The sequence below is a fragment of the Bombus vosnesenskii genome, unplaced genomic scaffold, assembly GCF_011952255.1.
Source record: "Bombus vosnesenskii isolate JDL3184/JDL3185 unplaced genomic scaffold, Bvos_JDL3184-5_v1.1 scf7180000013293, whole genome shotgun sequence".
Classification (NCBI taxonomy): Eukaryota; Metazoa; Arthropoda; class Insecta; order Hymenoptera; family Apidae; genus Bombus; species Bombus vosnesenskii.
This window is the reverse complement of record NW_022882944.1, coordinates 2549056-2576259: the sequence shown is the minus strand read 5'-3', so window position 1 is coordinate 2576259 and position 27204 is coordinate 2549056. Positions and strand designations below refer to the sequence as shown.

General features: G+C 35.8%; 2 protein-coding genes across 8 annotated transcripts in view; one reads left to right on the top strand and one right to left on the bottom strand.

The window, feature by feature from the left end:
• The window catches only part of LOC117232701 (aryl hydrocarbon receptor nuclear translocator homolog), a 47019-nt gene extending 22611 nt beyond the window's left edge, over positions 1–24408 (top strand). For 4 of the 7 annotated variants that reach the window (XM_033492265.1, XM_033492264.1, XM_033492262.1 and 1 more), the window contains 11 exons: positions 2479–2559; positions 12524–12684; positions 18347–18664; positions 19028–19231; positions 20589–20774; positions 20931–21089; positions 21164–21314; positions 21506–21663; positions 21819–22003; positions 22091–22232; positions 22514–24408. In XM_033492265.1, coding sequence (XP_033348156.1) covers positions 2479–2559; positions 12524–12684; positions 18347–18664; positions 19028–19231; positions 20589–20774; positions 20931–21089; positions 21164–21314; positions 21506–21663; positions 21819–22003; positions 22091–22232; positions 22514–22731 — 1963 coding nt within the window. In that variant the 3' untranslated portion in view covers positions 22732–24408. The remainder of the gene's footprint in view (positions 1–2478; positions 2560–12523; positions 12685–18346; positions 18665–19027; positions 19232–20588; positions 20775–20930; positions 21090–21163; positions 21315–21505; positions 21664–21818; positions 22004–22090; positions 22233–22513) is intronic. The other 3 variants (XM_033492263.1, XM_033492260.1, XM_033492261.1) reach the window with 2 other exon arrangements.
• Positions 24409–24580: 172 nt separating this feature from the next.
• LOC117232703 (U3 small nucleolar ribonucleoprotein protein MPP10) lies at positions 24581–26902 on the bottom strand. The gene is made up of 4 exons (XM_033492266.1): positions 26726–26902; positions 25300–26656; positions 25108–25216; positions 24581–25019 (listed from the first exon to the last, which is right to left on the bottom strand). Exons 1-4 carry the CDS (start codon positions 26800–26802, stop codon positions 24649–24651), a joined length of 1914 nt encoding a protein of 637 aa, XP_033348157.1. The 5' UTR covers positions 26803–26902; the 3' UTR covers positions 24581–24648.
• Between the last annotated feature and the right edge of the window lie 302 nt (positions 26903–27204).

The window sequence follows — 27204 nt, the reverse complement described above, 5'->3', positions numbered from 1 at the left end:
TTATGGGCATATACGCGACTCGATATAATTAAAAGATAGCTAATATGAATTAAGAACTAGGGGCGAGATCGGATATATTGCAAATGAGCTCGGATATGTTTGAAAAGTTTCAAATAGGTTATACGATATAGTTATGAATATGTACTGAATACATATTGAAATTGATCCCATCCTAGCGTACATTAGCTTGATATAGTAGCTTGACGATCGACTGCATTTGTATATGTAGTAGTGTGGCCAACGACAGCACAATTTTCTATCCTGTGCTTAATACAACCGCTTGATCGAGGGTACGCGGCTGACACCGGGGTAACGAGATGTCAATGACGGATTTACGATGCATCCTTCACTCTTCCTGCCCTTTCACGTTTCCTCTTTTCTTCTTCTTCTTCTAAGTCTACTTTAATTAGATCATTTTTGTTATTGACTCTTATTCTTTTGTATAGTCGTTTGATTTTTTCCTTGGGCAGGGTGGTTGAAAAATATTTTTATTTTAATATTCCATCTTGAAACATTTGCGTCTTAATATTCAATCTTGATCGGTTACACTAAGAGAACCTTAATCAAGAATAAGTTAAAATGGGGAAGATACCAGGCTTAGAAACGCTAAAGTATAAATCAAGTGTACCTATATCTTTCGTACCTTGGTCAAATCAGTACATTCACACCGAGCATGTAGTAATTTGACAAATTAACATTAGTAGCATATATTCTTCTCCGAAGAACGAAGACGAAGACAAATTGTTGATTAGGCAAGAAAGAGAACGTATTGCCGAGAACAGATGCATATATCAAAGAAGGGATTATACCTCTAGTAAGAAAAAATGAAGTTTTTATTGAGATATAGAGGAAATTGTAAGGTATTCTCGACTGTATCGATTAATCAATTATAAAGTGTGACTTTTACGATTTAAAATTAATTAAAAGAATACTCGGAAAGATTTCAATAATTTACATAGAATATTCTTTGACCATATTTTTCTTTTTTTCTTTTCAGAAAAAATCTTATTTTATTATATTTAATTAATACACGCTTTTTCTTACCTAAAACTTCTGAAATCCTTTAGAACCTAATTAAACGAATATAACATCACGCGTGTCCAAGAATTCAAGTCTGTCCAATGTTTAAAAATTGTATTACTGCATTTAAAACTAACAAATGTCTCGTGACTCGTGAATAGAAATATGTCTTATAATTTTAACTTCGAACCCTCGCTTAATCTGCAATTCCACCCCGCATAACTGCGAGCATATAGAAAACTAAAGCCGAATAGTATAGTAGAACCAAATGTCGTAGTAGAATAAACGGCCTTGACCAGGCAATATATTTAGACCTGTCAGAAAATTACAATGAAATTCATATCGAAATCCATATTTATCCTTCAAACTCGGCCACGTGAACGCGACTTCGTCACCATAGTGATATAGAGAGCAGAATGCTCGCGTGAATATTGCATGAGAGGGTCTTCTCTATTCGCGCTTACTGTTACACGAACGATCCAGATTTGGGGAAGTTGGATAGGCGACGGCCAATTTTGTAAGGCCTCGTGTCGCGTTTGGTAATCCGGAAGTGATTACACTACGACGTATCGGCGACGCGACATTTATTCACGACGTACATAGAATATCCGATCGGTTAAAACGGCAGATGGACCTCGAGTAACGACGTTCCACGAGAACGAGAAGGTCGAGAAAGAGTTTTCGCGTGGCTTTTTTGCGCAACGGAATCCTTTATTTATGCCGATCGACGTTGACGACCGTGGCTTTTGCCACGTGCCTCTTCCTCACCTTGTTTTATTTTATTTCGCTCGTTTATTTTTTCATGTCTCGTAGTTTGAAGTATTAGATATCGGGTATTTTTATGCATACGTGTACTTTCTAATATCTTCAGGGATATTGACATATACAGTGAATTATAAATTAATCGCATATTGATAAACTTATAGCTTAGTTAGAATAACCTTGTTGGAATACACCATCTGTTTTTTGAAAATTGAACAGTAATCGCATTACGTAGATAACGTAATTGACAAATTTATAAAAAATGGACTCGATCAATTCCGCTTCTAAGATGCTCACGTATCAATAAGAAATAAGAAAATCAAAATCCATCTTTGATAATTGCCTGTCATTTTACTATATAACGATGGTCTGATTGGCTGGGAAAGCAAAGATTATACATTACAAAATTATATTTTTATTGAATATGAAATATAATTGACACACTATGCGACGACAAATCAATATATCTACATAGATTGAACTGCAACATGTAGAATATACAACGATCATCTTTCCTATACTTATTTTCTATCAGTAGAATCTCTACCTTCATGTTCGACGTAATTCATTTGAAATATTAAAAAATACATGTCTTTTTAACTAATTAATTCCTATCGTAATGAGATACAGGAATAACAATGATAATTGGACCTAGAACGTCGTTTTAAATGATCATAAACGCCTGTATCTTTGCAGATCCGACGAGGATGATCCTAGCGGATGTAAATATAGAAGGCTGGAGAACGAGAATGTACAGGACAAAGAAAGATTTGCGAGGTGAGTGTCAGGCTCGACGTAACTTGCATGCTGTTCGCCTTACGATAAATGAGAGGGGTCGGTGAACGGGTTAAACGTCTCCCCTTTTTTTTTCGTTGGAAAAATGCGTCCTTTCCTGAGCCAAGGGATTTTTGCGAGTAGACCATTTGCATACCGAACATAGAGCACTTGTTCTCTGGAAATTTTCAACTAGAAATCTGCTGATGAACAGAAGTATTATATTAGTGGGATTTAAATAATGTTAGGCAAGCTTTAGAAATTAACAAATTTTTAATTTAAAAACAAGGATTGGTATTTAATAAAATTCCTGTTAACTTATTAGAATTTTCTATGTGATTCCATCAGCAAAAAATGTTGTCTTTTATAAAAGAACGTTTAATAAGCCTCTTAATTACAATTCTATCAATGCATTCTGATGGAATTCTGACATCGATTTATTTAAAAAAAAGTACTTATTTGGTACTTTCTTCTGCTGTGTGAAGCTTCGTACACTTAGTTCTAAGACTCAGAAACGCCAAAAAAGCTGAAACTATCCAAGAGCAACTAGTTCCCTCTGTTTTATAACAATCTATATTTGCGTTTGATAAAAATATTAAGTGAGAGAGAAGCACAATATAACCAGTGTATATATAATGTAAAAAAACTTGAGATTATCGAAGCAGTTCGTCTCCTTGGTTTCGTAATATCTTTATTTCGGCTTGACGAAAGTATTAAGAAAGAGAGAAGCAGAGACAAAGGGAGGACAAGTCTCCTTCCTGATACTGATGGAGGAGGGCATTGTTAATTCGTCTCACGAAATCCTGGGCCAATATGTTCCACCGGTACACCCTGTACATGGCCAGCCAAGTACGAAGATACATACATACCTACATGATACCCGCCAATGTGAGTCGATAGCGGAATGGGAAGCCCTCCAGGCTGCTCCAGCGTGGGAACACGGGCCACTTATACGCGCGCAGCGTTCGCATAAGTCCCGTCCGCGGCGAAGACACCGAGGATCTCGATCTTGCGACGCGATACCACCGTTGACACGCCAGGATCCATCGAAATGATATACGACGAGCGATCGATATTATGCCGAACTGTTTGACTACAGGAGTGCTGTTGCGCTTCAGGAATAACAGATAGGTTCTGATGAGTTTGGCTCTGTTTGCGTATACATACATACACGTAGAAAGGTGAAAAATGAATTGTGTTAGAAAAGAGGATGATAGATATTACGTCAGACTTCTCGTCTAGAGAAGCGTTGTAAATTTTCAAGAATGGGTATTGATGGGATTTTGGAAGAGAGAGATCGATATAGGTTGGTTAAGGTTTGAACATGTTTGTAGATGCAAGTTTGAGTATAAATTGTATTGGGGGAAAAGGTGGTAGGTTCAGCCACATAGACAATAGAAGCGTCGTTGGTTTTAAAAAGTAACATACGTTTCACATAATATATAATAAATTGGTTGATATATGGGGTTGTTTGAATTAGGTTCGAGCATGTTTGCATGCAGGACGAAGGTTGAAAATAAAGGTTGAGATGGATATATCAAATCTCTCGACACAGCAACTCTTTAGATCTCAAATCCTTCAACTCTATACCCTCGTTCTTCAATTCAAATCTCCCACGCCAACTACAAACTTGTTCTTCAGCAGCAATTTTTCCAAAGGAGAAACTACTCTTCGCTCAGAGAACAAAACGAAAGTTTACTTTCAGAAAAAAAAAGGAAGAAAAATCAAAACTACCACCTACAACTGACTGAAGTTCTAAAGAAGACATAACTTCCGTTCGAAAGAACTGGATGCAGCATCACCATCGCAAATTCTCGATGCAAGGGTATACTCGCGGTGGACAGACCTTCGTCTGTAACCGCGAATTTGCGTCGGAACCGCTGTATTTTACATTCGCCCCGGCACCGGGGCAAACTAGGGGGGTGTAGTGATTGTAGGCATGGGCCACTGTACGTACGCGTTTCATGGAAAAGTTGCGGCGGCGGCGATGTCGCGGCCGCTCGGATACCTCACTTTTAACATAATAACGCAATTACCGCCTCCCGCCGCAAGGCGTACAACCCTCTTATCCTCCTTCACCCGGTGAAACAGGCCCGTCCACCCGCCTCCACCGCCATTTTCTTCCTTTCGTTGAGTTTCTCCTCGGTTTTCGGCGACAAGGTCACCGCGATAAACCGCGAAATCCGCGATGAGATTAGTTTCTAGTTGGTTTCTCCGTCGGGAATTTTTTAAGAGAATTTTTTAAGACCGTATAATTAAAGAGAATTAAAGGATTTTTACATATAATCGTTCCTTCTTTCTTTCTTTTTTCTCTTCGTTTGTTTGTCGGATGAGAATTTTTAATACTTGAATTAGTGGGGATGCGGATGTTTGTGCATTTACAGGAATCTCAAAATGCTGAAAATGCGCAGAGTGTATACGATACGCAAAAATAGAAATGTTGTACTTGCTGTGATATCTAGTGGATGAAATAAATTTCCGTTGAAGTTTCATTTCTTTGGTTACATTTACAAAAATGCGAATTTATAGAAACTGTTGTCATTGTCTAGCGGTAACTGAATGGTAATTAAAAGCGCGTGAAGCGGAAGAAATGGAGGGAGTAGAGTGAGGAGCGATGAAGGAGATAAAGGGAAAAGAGATGGTTAGAGAAGGAGGAAAAGAAGAAATAAAAAGAAAAGGATAAAAAGAAAAGCATAATAATATGAATATAATATAAACAGGTATGTTCGTATTATGAACTATCGATACTTGTTTATGAACAGTTTCTTTACAACATTTCCATTTAAAAAGACAGAAATTCGAAAGAATCATGACGGCATTTATAGAAAGCAGACAACGTTTTGAGATGCACTTTCGATGGAAGTCATCGACACGATACGATCTTTCCGACCGCACGGAGATAGTACAGAAATATTTGAACTATGAAAATATAAATGAAGATTCGCCGATGGAAATGATTTTGCGAGCTGGTTATAGTCATTAGATCCTGACGGTCTTCCATTACCCGTAATGTCAGGCCTGTTCCTGCCAAGCATAATGGAATTATAAGACGATCTGCTCGTACAGTTAATGGCGGTCAATGACAAAACGAATAAAGAGTCGAGGGAACCTAAAAATGAAGAACAAGAGTTTTAAAATGTCGTTAACCTCCTGTAACCAGATTTTCCTTTGCTTATAAAAAGAAGAATAAATCATCTCTCGTTATGATTTTTAATAATCAAAATAAATAACCATTTAGGTTGTGCTTCTTTAGTTATGTCCATCAAGATAAAAATATGAAATTAAAGAAAAAATGAACAAATATAAAATTACGAATAACCACTTAGCATAGTGGAATCAACTTCTGTGTACATTTATAGAGTCTCGTACAGGATTGAATTAATAACAATTGACGTTTTATACCCAATAATTACTACAATATTATCTTATTAAAAAAATTATTCTATCATGTTTAAAGAGTACTATTACTTGAAAAGATTATTATATATGCATGTGCAAGGTTAAAAAAGGACTATTGGAAAGATCATTGGTTGACTTACGGTTGCACAGCAGTAAACCCAAGACAGGAGAAAATTTATCGTTCGACACTGGCCGAGATTATAACATCTTCGTTCGTAAATGATTTAAAGGGCACTCAACGGGTCGCATATTCGACGTGAAATTGCCTATTCCGATGTTCTATTATTTTATGAGCCGGTTTATGTTTGCACGAACTTCAGACACGACTGCTGGCGACCCTTTTCTTCTTAATCGCAATATTTTCTTTTCTAAAACTATTTAAAATTGGTTGTGTTATCGGTGCTTGAAAGAGAATTCAGAATTATTCAAATGGCAAAGGAGAATTGATATAATTAGAAGAACTAATTAGACACTGACATTTGCGTTTTCTGTTCAATCATGGTGCCCTATTTTGCCAGATAACGTTGAACCGTAACCATTTTATCAGCAGGACCAAACATGATACTGATTTTTTTTTAAATATAGAATTCCAAGAAAACGTTATTACAGATATTCCCCAATTAATCCATTTTGTTTACTAAACACTATATCATATCATTCGCTGTTCTTAGGAAAATATGTCAGAATTAAATATCTTTATCTACTTAATTATTTTATCATACAGATGTTCTTAAAGTTACATGAAAACTACGTTTCAGCAATAAATTTATTTTTATATTTATCATGAGATAGTAAACATGTAAAATGTACATAACAGGACGAATTTTAAATTAGTAGAAGTACCATTTTCACTCTAATGTCGTCTTTATCATCGAAATCCTAATCCTGAGAGAATTAATTCTCAACGATGAAAAATTGTTAAGTACCGTCTTCATTTTGTTACCAGTCGAATTATCCAGTTTCTAATAGTAGAAAAGGAAAGTTGATCGAAAATTCTTAACCATAAAAGAATTAACGCCAAGGGAAAAAGGGCGCGAAATTATCATTCTTACTCGAACATCGTCGTCAAATCTCCAACGAATAAGAGAAAGAGAAGGAAGAAAAAAAATCGAACTTCCGCGAAACGAATATTCAGAGCCATTAAGCATTCGGAATATTAAGATTTGGCATAAATCAATCGGTGTCTACAGCTCGTTAGCATACGTCCACAGCCGGAATATATTCCATAACGAATAGGATCGCATTAAACGTTCTTCGATCGATTCATAATTCATTTCATTGTTCGAACAGGAGGGTGTACGTAAGTTCTATCGACACGCCGGCGGACTCGATCGTTAGACGAATCCATAATTCACATACGGACATTGTCATTTATAGGATTGCCTCGTAATACCGAGCGTATCGATGATGACTCGAAACGATCTCCTACGCGATCTCCTTTCCTACCGTATCTATACGTGAATTTCTCTATGTATATGTTTGCAGGTGTATGTTCGCGTGTGTCGAGGAACTCGTTTTTTCCCCCTTAGAACGATTTTATGTGTGCGGTACGTGCATTTCAGTGCCGACTTTGTATCATCGTAATGCACAGATCGATATACTGGGTGGTAGCTTTTTTGCTATACCTCTTTGGCTGCTCTGATGCTTCAAATGAATATTTTGCAGGCTTTGAAGTAGTACAGCTAATGATTACCGTATGGCAAGTTTAGAGGAAAAGCGTTACAAACGACAAAATCGTTGATCCTGTAATCTACACCTGCTTCTACACCTGTAGAAATGAATAATGTAGGTTTTGAAACTGTACACTCTTCATAACACTGTGTGTGTGACGAGTTTAGAGGAAAAATGGTACAAATGACGAAATCCTAGATTCTTTAACACCACACCTGTACCACCGAACATAATTATTATTCGAGTGAGTTGAAAAGTAGGCAGCTCGACTTTAGTTCTTGGTAGTCTTAGTATTTCTTCCGTCTTTCATTTTTGAAGGACACGAATAAATCGTGATCGAAGTACGTCAAATTAACGCGATCGATGCAAAGCTATGACAAAAATGACCGATCTTTCAACATTTGAGAGAACTTGAAAAATTCTCTAACTTATAAGAATGTAAAATATAAAATCGTGTTAACGCGTACATACTAACGATATTGAAATTGAATACATTTTTTTTTATTCACTGGAAAGTTGATGACAAAATTAACATCACGTTGAAGCGTTAAAATAATACATTCAAAATTTTCTTTTTTACTCTTAACTTTTTCATGACTAGGAATTTACTTTTCAAATCCTAAAAGCAAAAGACACATGAAAATTGAAAAACACTGGAAACATAGGAAAATTGAATTGCAAAGGGACCCATCGTAAAACGTAAGCAACATTTGATCTGCCCACCCTGTATAGCGTTCGCTGGACCCACGGAGCGAGCGGGCAACTTCGGAACGTCTGACCCTTGACCCAGGAGGTTCCCTCCGTCCTGCTCTCGTTGGATCGCGTTCCTCTTCTGCCCCTTCCTCCTCTTGTGTTCTTCTACCGTCCTGCACGGTACAGACTCTGCTTTATACTTGCGCTTTAAGCGTCCTGGCCTCTTTTAAATAGCGGCCCTTGCGCTGCTTCGACTTCGAGGCCCCACGTCGTCGAGGGCAGCGTTACCGATTCCAGCCGACAACTCTTTCTACGAAATGGATGGGAGAAAGCGCTGAAAAGTTGGGATATATGTAGAATATAGAAGCTACCGAGATTTGACTGATTTTGGCGTATGACGAAAGAAAGCCTCTTTTTTTTTTCTTGAGAATTCAGGCGTGAGGAAGTCAAAAGTTAAATGATTTGAAATTTGTGGGATACGAGGAAGGGATTTCGTTCTTTATGGAGATTGTGAGTAAGCCGACGAAAATGGAGGATTTGGAGAAATCGTCGGTCTTTTTGAAAATTGGCAGAAGAGGAAGATTGCTTTGGATTTCTATAGTATTGCAATTGATATGTTTTATTACTGTTCGTGGCATGGAAAATCGTAGAATTAAGCAAAGTTATGCAAATTGTAGGAATCTTCTGAAATGCTTTTTTCTTTCTTGAGGAAATGTTGCGTTAGGGAAATTCACAGAGCATACTCTAGAATATGTTTTAATAGAATTTTCTGGAAAAGTTGTTGAACTTTCTGAAAATGATAGCAGGCGAAAGATTCTTTCAATCTCCTGTGATTTAGATAGATATTAGCGTTCGCTGTATGAACATTCATAAAATAAATTTGTTGTCTCTTAATTTTATAGAAGCATTGCCAAATTTCCGGTATTCTTAGCCTTTCTAAAAATTGAAGAAAAAGAAATTGAAACATTTGTGGTGCTATCGAGGAAGAGACCCAATAATTATAGCTTCCCAGTTATATTTCACACTAAACTACCTCAAAATCGAGGATTTGGTGTCTTCAAAACCACAGAGTATGTGAAACTAATTACGTTACAATAGAAGTGCTATCGCCGGCTTGGTCAGAGCAAGCTTTTGTACATGGAACAAACTGGAGAACAATTTTTCTGGTGCGAGGTCGCGGTGTTTCAGACGGGGTGGACGTCCTGGACGCGGAACTTAACGAGAGGTCAATGTTCACGACACGAAGACATCAGCCTCACGTCAACTTCAGCAATATTTCACTCGAGAGTCTCTTTGTCCGATCGACAAAAAATGCAAACTGCTCCTCCTTAAAGAATTTAGTAAACCGTAGTAAAACGTTGAACAGAACACAAGTTCTTCAAACTATTTTCGTTGAAATTAGAACAAGACAACATTAGAACTTTACGTATGAAACGAGAAATTAAATCTAGTTAAACTCTTCATAGATATATATCATTCGCATAGAGGTTTTAATAAAAAGATTTGTAAAAGATCTATAAATATAAAGAGGTTAAAAGAATTATGTAACTAGAAATATTAAATAAACTGCAACAAAGAAAAGAAGCATCGTAAATTAAAACTACTTTCCTTGAAATCGAGAAGAGTCCTTACATATACAATAAAAAATCAATTATAGCTAAAGTTTTCATCCAAAGACGTTCAAAGAATTAAATAAAAATACATAGAGTTTAAAAAATTCAATAAACTATAGCAAAAAAGTTTAAGAAAAAGCATGGTGAACTAAATGAAATTAGTTTCGACGAAATTTCAGATATGAAACGAAAAATTAATTATAACAATACTTTTTACAGATATAATGGGTTATAAGTCAGACATAAAGATTACAATAATTAAATGAAAAAATATAACTAGAGTTAAATTATAATAGTCAGGTAAATATCATCCCCAATCACGTTGGATACGATGAAAAAATAGTAAGAGTTGATCGAATCTAGAGTCGGTTTGCACGAGGGAGAACGAAAGCTGGGAATCTGAAAGTGGAATAAGCACGGGGTAATAGTTCCTGATGGACCTGGAACGAGATGGAGGGTCTTATCTCGCGAGTAGACACAAAAGGAAGTTCTCTACCCCATAGCTGAGAGAGAGTCGCGATAGTTGAGCCAAGGAGAGAAACATCCCGGATACACCCGGGTCTAGAAAATAAACGAGTTCATTCATGTATTTCAAATTGCCTTTAATCTTCCGCAGTGTGCCTCTTCCATCCACCGAGAAACGACCTTGGTTACTTAATAAGAGGGAAGTCGTGCTCGGAAATTCTCACATTTGATATGAAGCTTTGCAATTTTTATAAGTCTACGTACATTATGGAATTTTTATTATTATTATTTTGCTTCATATTAGCAGCGAGGAATGAGAAAAATTTTATTTTAAGGAAAAATTCATATTGCGGAATTTTGATAAATCAATTTCATAGAATTTTTCCTATTTCATTCTTATTATTTCTTTTATATTAGTAGCAGAAAATGAGAAGAATCGTGTTTGAAGAAAGAAATTATCTTAAAGATTCTTTCGTTGTATAATCGTAATCTTCGCTTTGAAATTCCCATAAATCAATTTTATTGAATTTTTACTATCTTGCTTTTTTATTTTAATTGAAAAGTCACCCTGAAAAGTTCTCAGACGTACTCTCGTTTCTTCTTTCTCGATTTCCAATCGTAAATACCACGTTAACCTAGTCCTCCAAAATTCATAATAAAACATGTCCCCTAATTTCTGTGTTACATATTTTTCTTACTGATAATGATTACTTACAATGTTATAAACACGTATCTATCTATATTTTGCAATGAGCTTAGTGTGAACATAGAATCTCAAGAAATGGATAAAACAGGGGATGTTTCCAATAAATTTCATACGTTTCATTCTCGCGACGTTGAAAGTCGTTTGTTGCTCGTCCTTGTTGTGTGGTACGTTCGACTGAAATTATCAGGAATTAAATGCCATTAAATTTACGATTGCTCGCCGACAATTACCGGTCTATAGAAAGCGGAGAAAAGACGCGCGCCGTTATTCGCGCCGGTTACCCCCTGGTAGCGGTAATAACAGGGGAGGCCTGAAATTGTGGTTTCACCCGATACCCCTTTTCTCGATGGGAGCATCGTTTCAGAATTTATTGGCTGCATTGATCACTAATACCCTTATCAATGACGTCGCCAATCAATGGAAACGCACGTCCCATCCGTGAATAGTTTTCTTAATGTTCCACGCACACTCGTGCTTCCATTATGGAAGCAGATGTATGCATATGCATATCGTATTTTTGAATTGTAGAAATCTCTCTCTAGATCTCTCTTCTTTTCTTTATATTGATGGACGCGTTTTGAAAGATTTGCTGAATAGAAGTTTAAGGGTAAACAGCTTTTTTTAGCTTAAACATTTTTCAGTTTTTTTTTTCAATTTCCAATCATTTAAAGGATTTGGGGATGGAATAGTTCTCTTGAGACATTAAGACCTTTAATACCTTTTTTTTTGGATTTTTTAATTCGGAATAGTTTGCAGATTTTATGAACGAAAGTCTTAAGGATGATCAATCTTCTTAAGTCCGAACTTTTTAACGTCTCTTTGTACTCCTGATTAAATGAACTAATAAGCGCTGACATGTTGCGTTACGCTTTTCAATCATCCAACCACGACGACTCGTGCGTTAAAGTCTCCTCTGTCTATCCATTATCCGCACGTTTCACCGCCTGAAAATCGCACAATACAGAGCGGCGTAGTATTCGTATCTTGCACCTCTAAATCATGGAAACGAACCACACGCATACGATTGGCGTCATGCGTTTCCATAATCGACGGAATCGTATTCACGGTCAAGTTTCTTTTGCAATCGCATAACAGAACGCTGGAAGGGGCGTGTGCTAAGGATACTGGGATTAATTTCGTGCTTGTATATAGGTGGAGAAATTTTTTGTTGGCTCATATTTATTAATAATTGAGTTTTGAAATAGTAACGTTAGTTTTACTTAATTAAGATATTAATAGAAATTAGCTTGTCATTTTATTTCAATATTAAAGAAAGATCTAAATTTTTGTTTATTAAAATTTCATAAGCATCTGGAATACATTTTCGTCACGAAAAAAGAAAAAAATCGATACATTTGTTGTATCTATCTATCGTTCAGCGAACTATGCAATTACCTTGGTTTTGTCTTGCGTCTTACTGTAGGGAGAATCATTGCGAAATTGAACGGCGGCGGCGGAACAAGATGACCGCCTATATTACCGAATTGTCCGACATGGTGCCGACGTGTTCAGCCCTCGCCAGGAAACCGGACAAATTGACCATACTCAGGATGGCGGTCGCCCACATGAGAAATCTCAGAGGTAAGTCCCTTTCTTATCTCCTATTGTTTTTCGTATTTGAAGAAAATAAAGGGGACACTAAGGACGATGATAATACGAAACAATTGGAAAATTTCTTAAATTCTTTTGATAATTTTCTAGCATTTTCTTACGCTGACAAACATTTATTGAAAATTTCAATCCAACCAAATAGCCTGGTTTATGATCAAATCCAATGTTTTATTACTGTTCCAGGTTTTTAAAAAATTCACAAAAATGTCGAAACACTTGTTGAATTCTCGTCTACATTACGCGATCATTAAGTCAGACGTTGTAAAGGCTTTTCAGGAAAAATAAAAATTTGTTTCGTAAACAGTCATTAGCAAAATTTCGCTCAAAGCGTAAATAATATTAATTGTAATTATAAATTTCGTCACGTTTCTCTTACTCAATATCATACTATAGATATTTTTATATAAAAACGTTAAAAAAATCCGGGCGATATTTGTTGCGACTGTTTATAATGATTCTTATCGTATTTTGTAATTTCTTGTTCAACTTATGAATCATGGAAGATAAAGGTTAGTTTACAACATCTTCTGCAGGATATTAATGGTCCCTGACTCGCTCGATATTTCCAACCTTTCATATCGATAGCTGCGAAAGAATCGAATAAGCTGTACGGAGCGTAATTCAATCGGTCCGAGTCAAAGCTTAAAGATCGCGTTGCCAAAGTTATTTTACTGCTCGTGACGGATAACTCAAACATCGACGATGCTTAATCGTCACGTCCCGCATTGAACTACTTTGTTTCTTATCGGACAGCCAGTTACTCGTTGAAAATTTTTATTTTCCTGTGTAACAATTCTGTAACTTGTGTTTATTTGAAAAATAGTGTCATCAAAAAAATAATTGACTACTAAAACTACTTTTGACAATGAATTATTATTCTATATGATATTATTGTAATTGAAATAACATAACAAAAATTAGTAGATAGATACAATTACATCTTTATCCGAATGAAAGTCAACATCAATATTGCAAAAGTTTCTTCGGGTTCTTGATATTAGGTTGCTACCTAATACACTAAAAACATTAAAAATAATTCTGATTCACCGAATAATCCAACTAAAATCTACTCTACTCCTACCAACCAAGAGAACCATCCATCCCATCGTAACTACACTTGCAGATACTCGAGAAGTTCAATTTTGAAGCTATCACTCGCAAACTCCAGCTGAAACAATTATCCTAAAAGAATAATGCCTGTATACGCTATTTCCAATAACACACCAAAGGTATTAAAAATGCTTCTAATTCACCAAACAACGCGATCAAAACCTACTCTACTCTTGTTAACCAAGAAGACCATCCACCCCATCAATCTTCATCGCCAAAAGAAACACTAAGAACAATCAACCTTAAAAATATACTTTCAGATTACTCTACAGTAACTTTTACATTCCAGTTTGAAACTGAACCTCCCATTCGAAACACAATCATTCTGAAAGAACCACAACGTCTTCATAATACAAGAAGTCAGAGTAAGCAAGGGGATGTCACTTGCGGCACGGACACAGTGGGTTCTTTCTTTACTCGCGTCTCTTTCTCCGCGGAGAAAATTCATCCGGCCGAGTCGCACCGGAACGGTCGTAATTCACCGACGGTTTCGTCGTGTGCTGGGTCATATCGAATGCAGAAAGCGCGATATATGCTTCCGGTGCAAGAATGGGTGGAGTTGCCCCGTCGGCTATCCCTTTAGCCCCGGCTCCCTTCTATGATGCGTGCACACACGCGTTCGTTCATACGACCTCTCTTTACCTCTTACTCTGTCTCTCTTTCTCCTCGTTTTGTTGGTGGATCGGTGTGCGTGCCGTGATTCCAGCTAAGTATTGGTGGTGCGTCGCATTGTTTATAGCCACTTCTCCTCTTTCCCGACAACGCGGCCGCTGAATACAAATTGCTCGAACCGGAGAGCTTCTCTCCTGTTCTTGCCTCGTTGCCTGTCTCTCTATACAATCTTTACCTACTGGGAGGAGAGAGGCGATCGCCTCCGGGATACGTAGCTCGTTCGCGCGCGTACACGCACCCACCCTTCGGCCAGGACGCGGTGCATCCACGGTGGGACGTCCAAGAGACGCTTTTCTACGGAGTTTTCCTGCTCTTCTTATTTTTTTGTTTGTTTGTTTGTTTGTTTGTTTGTTGGTTTATTGAATCAATATATTTTTCGATAGTTTTGATAAACCAATACACATTTACAGAAAACCTTGTTCGATTCCAATTGACGTGTAGAGTTTCCTTGCTCTTTCTCTTTCCTTCTCTTGCTATTTTATGTACCAGTATATGTTTTACTGGTTTTACTAAACCAATACACTTTACCGAAGGTTTTATTCAATTTTGATTGATGGTTTGATACGTTCGAACCTGATGACGTCAAATTACGTCTTCTAATAACAGGCCACAGTTGACGTAAAAGTACGTGTTCTCGTAACAGACTACAATTGACGTAACATTACTTCTTTTTGTATGGTATTACTTATTGTAGCTAACGTAGAATTAAGATTGGCGTAAGTTGTTGTAGGTTACACCTGGCGTAACATTACGCCGCTTCGTAAAACGTAGCGGGTTATCATTGACGTAATATTACGTTTCTTCGAAAGTTATAACTGATACACGTTAACGTAGAATTACATCCTTTCGCAAAATATAGTTAATTAACACCGATGTAAAATTACATTGCACTATGAGGTACGAAGAATGAAAAGATTCAAAGTATGTAATACTAGTAACAAAAGTGTGTCCAGTTAGTAGTTTGTAGCGAAAGAAATTTAAACACAAATAGGTGTTAATGATTGATTTCTCTTGAAGTTTTATTTTTACTGGATGATTGGCGATTTACTAATAAGAATTATTTCTGTGAATCGATAGATCGTATCAGCTTCCGGTGTCTGTGTCCCATACTGTATAGGAATTAAATTCCAATGAAACTTAACAATGATCAGAACAACAATTCTAACAAATAGAATCTAAATTCCTTCCATTCCGTTTCTAATAACTACCACAGAGAAACACGTACTTAAGTTACTGAATGGCTTCATCGGTGAATGGGTTACATTATCAATCATAAATTTACTCTTCGGTATCCTTCTACTAAACGTCATCATCGTTTCTTTCACTTTACACTCCATCATCAATTACTCCATCATTCGACCTATCAAAAGATGTGTCAAACACAATCAATATCTTTTCCTTTATCAATCCAACCATAAGTCCTCGATTTTAGTATCGAACTCTCTCAAAACTTCATCGCGTATTTTCCTCTTCAACAATTCAATCGAAACATTCCACAGTCCATCCATCTATTCGCTTAAACATATTTCAGCATAATCAACATTATTCCCTTATGAACTTTGAATCATAAGAACAGAACCACAGATGCTCGATTCTAGTATTCAATTTTTCCAACACCTCGCAACGTGCTTTCCTCTTCAACAAGCCCGTATAAATAAAAACGCTAGCCCGTACACATAAAATGAAGATGAAAGGCGTACTAAAACCACCTCTAGGAACATGTTTCGCTAGATAGGTCAAGGGGAGCATCCGCGTCTTCTTTCGATGGAAGGAAACCGAGTAGAATCACGGCGGCATTAATGTCCATCGAAAGACCGTTCCTCTACGTGGAAGGTAATGGTAACGAAGGTCAGCCGGGGTCTTCCATAGATCTTGTTTGGAAGTCGTTAAAGTACCTCTTCCCGGAATTTCTCCGTATATCGGGGTAAAGATCGCATCGCGACCCTCTCTCTCTTGTTGTTTCTTTCTTTCTCCTTCTACCGCTTCATGCTCGCGGGATCCTGTCCGCTTTGCAATTCCGATCTTGCACCTCGATAGTTACCTACGCTGCCGAGTTGCCCCGTCCTCATTTTTGGTACCACGCTTCTTCCTTCTCCCTTCCTCTTTTGCTTGTTCCCCTCCGTCTCTTGCTTTAAGTTGGCGCTTCTTGTTGAATTTAAAAGATTTTGTCGTTTAATGTTGTCCTCGAAGGTCTGCGAAGGAAGACGCTTTTTGTAGTTCGTCTCGTATAAATGTTGGGTCGCGGGTAAATTATTATTCGCCGAAGCAAGAAATAAAGCATAGAAACGAGCCGCTTATTTGCCAAATCGACGAACTCAACAAAATAGAAGGTAGAGAAAATTGGTGAAATTGATGTAAGATAAGAGTGCTTAGAATTTCAAAGATAGCAAAAAGCGGAGTTTATCGCTTTGAGCTGTGAACAGTAATACGTAATTTAGCTCTAGAAAGATTGTCACTCGGGACGACACAATCGTCTCATGTTTTTTCTCTCTGAACTCTGATTCTTATTATAATTCCATTCTTCAATGATTCGAATCAGAGATTTAGCAACGAGTTAAAGATTTCACACGTGTGATACTAGTTCTTGCAATTTCCAAATGGTGTCTCAGTTTGTTTGTTATAAGTATTCTAGCATAAACATTAGTTTTCAGTTTTCTGATTAAATTCTTTAAGGTCTAATTGAACCTGTCTTTCACATGATTTCTTAGTCTCATGGTTTTGATGAAAAATATATCGAGGGAAATAACGCGACGAGATTTGAGGCAGCTTGAAGAAGTTCTTAAGTGGGTCTTATAGTAGTCTTATGTGGGCCAATGACCCTCTGTAGAATTATAAGCGGCATGTGATAGATGAGGTGAATATTATGTGATTAGTATATGCTGTAAAATAAAATGATTTAACTGTTCCTGAACATATTCTGATCTGTTTTTAATTGCTCGTATTAATAATGAAGTATTAATAGCTCACGTGTAATCGTCTGAATTTGGAACTACATTTGATTCCTTTTGTACCAGTTACGTCGAATATCGTAGGATTCAACTATTACAATTTTTAATAAGAAAAGGACATTTCATTCGAGTGGACACACTTCGAAAAAGAACGCCCGATCTACACATGGAGAAGTAGTGGCACGTATCCATGGACAAGCATTCGTTTCGCTTGAAAAATGTTGCTCGTTACACGTGCATTCGATGTCGAACGACCAGGTAGATCCCTCGATCGATACGGACCATTTACATCAAGCGCGATATAAAAGTTCAATCTTCGTCAAAGAAAAAACACGTGCCTTAAAGGAACAACTAATTTTCTCTTTCGAAAGGCTAATTCTAAGGTTAAAGTTACACCAATCCTTCAATACCGAAAATCAATATCTTCATTAACTAAGAATAATTCCAAATCCAATATGCTTTGTTTCTTTAAACAAAACACTTCTATTAAGAAAATCTTAGTTATAGTAATAAATTAATTTCACGAATAAAATTGGAAATAAAATTAAGTAATTTTACAATAAATACACTACAATCTACAGTCACAAATGTGCTGCAAATTTATAAATAAAAATACAAATAAAGTAAATTTATACAAATCAAAAATATAAGTCACTTGAATACTTTCTTTGATTAATAATTAGGTTGTTCCAAAAGTTTCTTTCGTTTTATAAGGAAATAATAGATGCAGAATATTTTTTGTTTTATATTATTTCATTGAATTATGTATGATCCATTTTGTTCGAATAGAACAAAAAATGTTGCCCACCCATTATTTCCTTATAAAACGAAAGCAACTTTTGGGACAACCTAATACGATTAATTAAAAGCCATAGAAAAGAAGGATACAAATTCTTTGGCAGGAACAGGAAACACCAGCTCAGATGGCGCGTACAAGCCTTCGTTTTTAACCGATCAAGAGCTGAAGCACCTGATTCTGGAGGCGGCGGATGGCTTCCTCTTCGTCGTGAACTGCACCAGCGGCATGATCATCTACGTATCCGATTCCGTGGCGCCTGTTTTGAATTATACTCAAAACGATTGGTACGGCACCAGCCTCTATTCACAGGTCCATCCGGACGATACAGAAAAAGTGAAGGAACAACTGAGCGGTGCCGAACCGGAAAACGGAGGCAGGGTACTTGACTTGAAAACAGGAACAGTGAAAAAAGAGGGACAATGTAAGTATATCTTCTCTTGCTAACTACAACAAATTTCTCAAAAAAACCATAGTTTATATCTACAACCTCATTTAAATTGCTACATTAAAATTCCATTTATACGAACCTGAAAAACAATTCATATAATAACAGTTCAGACAAGTGAATTCAATTAATCGATGATAATTCATTTAATCAAACAATAGATAAAATCTCATTGAAACAAACGGAGTTCTATTGTATGTTCTAAAACAAAACCATCCATAAATACACTAAAATTCTCCAGATCCCATAATCGGTACAAACAATATATTAATTAATAATAAAATACAATGAAATATAATATCAATATTATAATAATAAACTCTTAATTAATATCCGTAGCATCGATGAGACTGTGCATGGGCTCGAGGAGAGGGTTTATCTGTCGCATGAAAGTTGGGAACATGCAGACGACTGGCGACATGGCTGCCGCCCATGGTCTCCACCACGTGAAGCAGAGGAACTCTCTCGGTCCTCCAGCTCGCGATGGTCAAAATTACGCCGTAGTTCATTGTACAGGGTACATCAAAAGCTGGCCCCCAAACGGTGAGTGTTCAACATAGGTTCCAACTTGTCGATGTTGTTTCGCCAATTGATTGTCATGATGATGGTGATGATGTACATCGTTGTCGACGTATAACGGGGCCGCTCTGTTGATGGCCGCGCGCGAGACGTAGCGCCAACTTTCTATTTTAAAGCGAGGGAGACGTCGGCGTGCAGCAAGAATATGAACGAACCCGACGGCTTCGTAGAATACACGAGGATAGCGACGTTTGTACTATAAATTAAGGGGGCCGGCACTCGGTGGCGGTCACGGATAGTATGATCGGTTTATAAAGAATGAATGGAATCGTCTTGACCTAACAGCCGACAGAACGGCTGGAATACCGATAAACTATGTCGAGACGGGGTCCGATACGGAATTCGTATGCTTTATCAAGAACCTCAATGCATAATAACGGACTCCTCTGCGAGCCATTTTTCACGCGTTTCCGCCTTCTATATCGCTCCATTTTCAATCATTCTATTAGGTCGTTCCATGAGTAATATCATCTCTTATTTTGTGTTTTAAGCTTCCAAAGTGAATTCAAATAGCAACTGGTAAAACTTACGATTGAAGAAATTTCTGAAGAAAAAGTTTTAAGTGAATATGTACGTAGGTATGGGCTGTATTTTCTAGTTGGATGGATTTCTATGAAACTTTGATTTATTGTGTAGATGTGAAAAGGACAAAGTCTTTTTGAGAGTTGGTTTTCAGGAATTAATTTATTCCAGTTATTTTATATTATGAAATTGTTCTCCAGAAATATAATTCAGTCAGCAATTAGAAAAATTAGAAAAAGTATTATCATTTAGTCAAATTTTTATTTTAAAATTATATACATAAAAACGACATTACCCATGGAGTGATCTAATATGTAGAGTTCAAAGTGTCTTTTCATTTAGATTTCTTACATAGAGATTCGTTGGGAATTTACTTGTTATCATTGGGTGCTCGCGAGGGAATATTTTTGGAACTCTGTAATTAACACGTTCTTTACCGCATTACTCATATGTGAGTTATGATGTTATCTTGTGATATACATACGTACATATACATATGATCTTTTCTAGAACCGCGTCATGCATGTGTGATTCATAGAATCTACTGTTACTTACTTTAAATGAGCTGATAAAAAACAAAGAAATAATTCCAATGAAGAAAAGAATGAAAGTAACACAAGTTGGATAGAAGTTGAAAAAAATTCTAAACATGCATGTTTATATTGAAGTATAATTAAATAATATTCTAAATTCTATCCATCTTAAAAGTACTTAGCATTGTTGTATCTAGCAGCATGTAAATCATAATCAGTTGTCGGTTATGAGGAACCATGGACTGACTCAACGTTTTACGCTGTAGGTGATTTTGTTCCCCCATGTGTACCAGGTATGGGACTAGCTGACAGAGAGGCTGTTCAAGTCGGACATGATGGGGTGGTTGCAGATGAGAACGTTAGCACTCACTGCTGCCTGGTTGCCATTGGGCGATTACAGGTCACCAGCACACCGAATAGTAGCGATTTAGCGGGTTCGAACAGCAATAACGGTAAGCATCAAGCATCTCCATTCAAGTAATTTTGGTTGAGGAGTGACTGACTTGGACTCGTTTTGCAGTCTAAATTTTTCACTTTGTATTTCACAATATCCACTTTGTAAAATATGAATTAGACAATTAATTTTTCCTTTTTCTTTTTTATTTCAGAATTTATTTCACGCCATTCAGCAGAAGGTAAATTTACCTTCGTGGACCAAAGAGTCGGTGGAATTCTAGGGTATACGCCGTCCGAGCTCTTAGGTCATCCGTGCTACGAATTCTTTCATCCAGAAGATTTGACGCATATGCGAGAAAGTTTTGAGCAAGGTATGACTTCTTAAGACTGAGAAATATCGATTGTACTCGTGTTCCTTATTGTTAATGAGCATCTGTTGTTGCAGTATTGAAGCTGAAAGGACAAGTGGTGTCTGTAATGTACAGATTTCGAGCCAAAAATCGTGACTGGGTGTGGTTAAGGACGTCTGCATTTGCATTTTTAAACCCGTACAATGACGACGTTGAATACATTGTCTGCACGAATACACATGCCAAGTACGAGACGTCATGCTAGACACTGAACTGTTTATTTCACTTATTTCGTATTGTGCAATTGTTTTTTTCTTCTTTAAACAACACGTTCACAACATCCCAATTTTTTTTATACATATGACATAAAAAATTGTGAATGTGTTGATACAAGAGCAAACATAGTCAATTAAAACATCTGTGTTCTAATGTTCAAGGTCGTTCCATCCTGGTAGTGATGGTCAGACAGAAAATGAAGCTGTACCTGCTTATGGACAACCTGGCCTAGATTATTCCCTGCAGAGACACCCTACAAGGGATCCCCTCTATTCTGGGCATCATATGATGCAGCATCCAGCAGCTGTTGCTACAGCTGGTAAACTATTTTAGCTCTCTTAAATCGCGATAAAAAAGATCATGATATTAATATATTCAGTATACTAAATTCTAGTTTGAATTACATTTTTTACTAGATTCTCTATATTTAAAGTTGAAAAGTATATTGTATCAATATGATCATAAATTCATCAGGTCCTCAACAACCTAGGCCGTCCAGTACACAAAATGTTTATCAGGGATATGAAACGACACAGTCGCCCATAGCTTATGGTTCACCTGGTCAACAAAGCGCATCTTCTTCTGTTTTAAGTAGAATTCAGAAACCAGCTAACACATCACCAACCCCTGTGCAACAAGCTTGGGCTATTGGAAGACAGGTAAATATATAACAATAAATTTGTACTCAACCTTAATTTAAAGAATATTTTACAAAAGTTAGGTTGTAATACTACTCATTGTTTTAGCAACCTGTAACAGAAGGATACCAATACAATCAGTTAAGCCCTTCGAGGTCACCAAATGGACCAACATATACTCAGTTAAGTAGCGGTGCTAGGACACCAGCTACACAATATCATGCAGTCACAACTGTACCTAACAACCCCGGTAAGCCTAACCTTTAATTTAATATAAGTAGTCTGCAGATGTTCATGCATTTATGGAAATTTTAAAAAGTAGAAATACACAGAATAAATATAATATGCAAAAATATACAAAATATCCTACATAAAGCTTTCATATAACATTAAATAAATGGAACAATTCCCTATTAGATTCTATTCATAAAAATATATGTTGAATGTTATTAATTAATTATTAATTTTATTTAATCGTAGATGAAACAACGCTAAAATGGATTAAAAGGATAAATAATTTAATTTTTGTAGGTATGTGGGGATGGCAGAGTCAGCAACATCAAGCACCTCAACAAGATGGCGGACAATCAAATCCTCAAGTGGCCGGACAAGCACAACAGCCTCATCCTTCCCAAGGTGGACCTGGCACACAACCTCAGGAACTGTCAGACATGTTACAAATGCTCCAAGACCAGGGTGGGGCGTCCGGTTTCGAGGAATTAAATATGTTCAATACTAATTTCGAGTAGCGATAAGAAAACAATATAGCCGATAAACATCTACCTTAAGGAAGCTTTAAGGTTCGAATTTCATTGGTAGAGTCCCGGGATCGCTCGAAGTATCGTAAATCACACTTTTACTCGAGCAATTAATTACGATATGAGAATTCGCCAGTCAGCACCTCACGCGCAAAACTTTAAACGAATTAACTAACTTCACAATAAGTTTATCTGAATTTTATAAACTGATTTGTTAACGCATCTGTTTTACGAGAAGTTTTTATTTTATTGATTAACAGTACAATTTTAACGATCGTACGACAGCGCAATAAATTATTCGAAATTCGTGAATATCGTTTTGCAAAAGTGCCATGAAATGTCATATTGGGAAAATATAATATGGAAAGTGGGGACTTATAATATGCACAGATGGATCAGTTGATGAGATACAGGTTTTAGCGTTTGATATGACAAATAACACAGAGGGATTTTCTGAAAGGAAATTATAATTTATATTTTTAAGTCTTCTTTTTTCGTTTGCTTGTTACAACTGAAATGTAAGTTAGGTTGTATTTAATGAATTATCGTGAGATAATTTTCTTGCTATTTCTTTCTATAAATCTGATTTTGCGATACTAGAGGAAGTAAGTTTAACGAAAGCAGCGTAAATTTAAGACAGAATTACTGACTCTCCTTGTTAAAAAAAAAACACAATTATAGTAAGGTAAACTATATTTAAATTGTACATGAAGTTTCAAGAACGATGAAGTAATAGGGTGGCCTAGAGTTTCATCGAGCTATTATTAGATGGATGTATCTGTATAAAGTTTTGGATTAGAAGAAAACAAAAATGCGTGCAAGATTTGTAATTGTTCGAGAAAAAGTAATGTTTCATTAAGATTGGTTGTGTATCGGACTGCATGTATTTTGTACGATTATTATCACTTTACATTTTTATAGGATTTTAACGCCTCATCTGTGCTTATTAATAAGTAGTAGAAAGTAATTTCTCTCCTTTTTTACGTGGTAGTGATTTTATTTCGAATAAGAAGCTGGCGCACTTCAATAAACGTTCAGAGGGGTGCATTCTAAACGATAAGAGAAAAAACAAAAAATAAAACAAAGTATTTTTAAAAAACTTCTCAATCAAACTTACACAAATCACGGTAATTTTAATACCAGCTTATCGTTAGATTTCTAAGATTAGCTTAATTATTTTAATTTAGACCTTTGTAATTATAAATAGTGCAATCGTCAAAATCGACGTGGAATGGAAAGAAAAGCATCGTTTGAACTGGACAACAACAATGATGTACAAAAAAAAATTATATGTAATCCACTTTGCTTCTCTGTGCAAAACAAGAAAAAAGCAAAAACACCATTTTTAGATATTTCTAAAGAAAAATATAGATAATGTTACGCATACGAAAACATAATTGCATTTATAAGTAACCATGTGTGATTTAGTGCATTGTAGGTGTACATGTCTAGCAAATTCTTAAGTAGATCGAAGGAACAGTTGCAGCATATCATGATGAATTGGGAACATTTGTCACTAATATATATAAAAATTTACATTACACGTATAATTCTTTTTAATCATCCTTTGTCGAAAGTAGCTACGATTACTGACAATAATTAACATATTGAAGTCGACGAAGGCATCAATATGTATAACGCAAATAATTGATTAAAGTCCGAAACATATTTTTGAAGCATTCTATGATCCTTTCTCCTCTATTATTTCAAATTATCTTTCCTTCTTTTTATATTATTAAAAAAGATAATAAAATTTAACTTACCGACAACATAAGAGGTAGAGAAACCGATATTGCATACAAAAATTAATTTAATTTGTTAACTTAGGATTGACTTAGGGACAGATTAGAAATCAAATGCTAATTATATAACATTTTCAATTTATATTTACATAACTTGGTACAAAAATTATAACTTTAACTTCATCGCAGATAGAACATGTTTTTGTTTCTTCCTACTATCTGTGTCAGTCTTCGCTTTAATATGGCTCTTTACTTCGTCTTGCAGCTGATTAAAGAAAGCTGTAGAAGACTTAGGAGCTTTGAAACTGGACTCGTCCATTTTTATAATATTCCGATCCTTGCTCAATTTCTTTACCAACTCTGTTGCCTTTTCTTTCTTGTATTTCTTAGCAACGCTTGGTTTGAGTGCATTTAATTTCTCTTTTTGCTCCATGGCCTGCTGTCGTGCACGTTGTCTCATTTTCTTGTGTCTTCGGTCTCGTTTCATATCCGTTTTGGTTCTTTCCGATTTACCAATCACATCACCTCGTGGTTTGGCTTAAAGAAAAGGAAATGAAAAGCATAATTGAATATAATAAATATGAAAAATTTAAACAGTGTATAAAATTTCTTCTACTCGATATACCTTTAATTTCCTCTGGAGCTAATAAAGCGGCATCACTTATTCCAACTGGTGCCACTTCCTCCATAGTGATTGCAGGCATGTTATTAATGATCCTTATTTCGGGTTTAACCTAAAAATAAATGTGCAATTATTGATAAGCTGTAGAGAATTACAACACAAAGAAACAAATTTTTTTTCTAATAATCTTCTTACCTTTGCTGGAGTGTAATGGAAGTTAGACAAAGCATTTAACTTGTAGAACACAGAATCCATCATTTCACGAATTTCCGTATGCAATTTTGGTTCCTCTTCTTCTTTCTCATTGTTATCTGGATTTAATGCTTCCCTCTGTCTAATGTACTCATTTTCGTAAATTTGAGATAAACTTTCTTTACTTTTTTCTTGATTTAAGATCAACTTCTTTTTGTACTCTAATGGTGTCTCAACTGGTTTAAATTTCTTCTCAACATCATCCCAAGTTTTGTCTTTTATCCTTTGCTTAATTATATCTTCTAGTTTTAATGTTGTTTGCTCAGTAATTACAGGTGGGGGTCGAGTTGTAATGTCAAATTCAACAAATTCTTCTAACAATGAATTCTGTGGCCTATTTGATGCATTGACTTCACCCTTTAATTGCCAAGGTTTGTCTCCTATAGCTTCCTCTTCTAGCTTTTCAATCCTATTTTTTAATCTCTCTTGTCGCGTTTCCAGAGAAGACTTAATTTCTACATCTTCTTTCAGATCGATATTTTTATTTTCTATGCTATCTGTTTCATCAGAATCATTTGTGAGATTAAATGTGACCTTCTTCTTGGAAGACTTTGGATCTTCCATTTCACTATCTATATCCATTTCACTATTTATACCCATTTCATTATCCGAATCACTACCATCATTTAGTGATTCATTATCATCAGACTCTTTGTCATTCATACTTTTGTATCGTTTGGAAGAATGAAGATTTTCATCTTCACTTTCTGGACTATCAAAAAAGTCTGCATACTTTAATAGTTCTGCTTTTCCAGTTTGGTTGTCATCATCAGAAAGATAATTGAATAAATCTAAAGATTCATCATTAGATTCTTCTTCGCTCTTTTCATCCTCTTTCTCTTTTTTTTCTTCTTTCGTTAAGTACTCATCCAGCTCTTCTAATTTAAAAAATTTGTCATCTACTATTGATGATTTCTTCTTTCTTTTCTTTACATTCGTTTGCTGTTTTAAAATACTTTGTAGCTTCTCCTCATCCTCTGAGGTTTCATCCTCTATCATCTTTTCTTCATTATCTGATAAATCTTCTTCATTACTTTGTTCAGGTTCCGATATAGGTTTAGTTGTACTGATTGGTATTTTGAATACTTTAGTTTTGGCTAAAAGTTTAGAAACATCACCAATCAGGTGATCAAGTTCACTCTCATTTTGCAATTCAAGCTGCTGCCAGATCTGTTCTTCATCAAAGCCTTCTGTAACAAGCTCTGGCAAGGCATTCGTATTTGTTTGTGACTGCTGTTTTGTAAAATCATATAAACGCTTTATGGAATTTTTAAAATCTATAGCAATGTCGTGTTGTACACTATAAACAAATGATTGTTATTATACAATGATGTAGGTTAGGAAAAGAGAATATCGAAAGTATATTTACCTTAAAAATTGCTCCGGCTTTTTAGTATTATTATTGATCGTGTTTAAAATACTATTAAGTATTTCTATATCAGCCATTATATAAATTTATGTTTAACTTACTATCAACAAAAAAATATTTAATTGATAGGTTATACTCTTGTTACAAGTAGCCACCATTAGTATAAGTTATAAGGTACTAGCGGTTAGGTACTAGAAATAGGTTATGACATATATCGATAATTATTAATACATGCAATACCATTGATCGGTATTTGTTTGCATCACTCGATATGTTATCGATAGTTATATTTCTCATGCGACATTATCGATTAAGTATAGCAGTGGTTTAAATTAAAATTAAATTTTGGATTAATATAATTAATTCTTAGATTAATATTTTCGGCATAAGAATGATGGAAATAGCAAACATTAAAAACTCTTTTTAATTATCTGCTCTAAAACTGTCGTAGTTCATTGACTGGATCACCAATCATACAA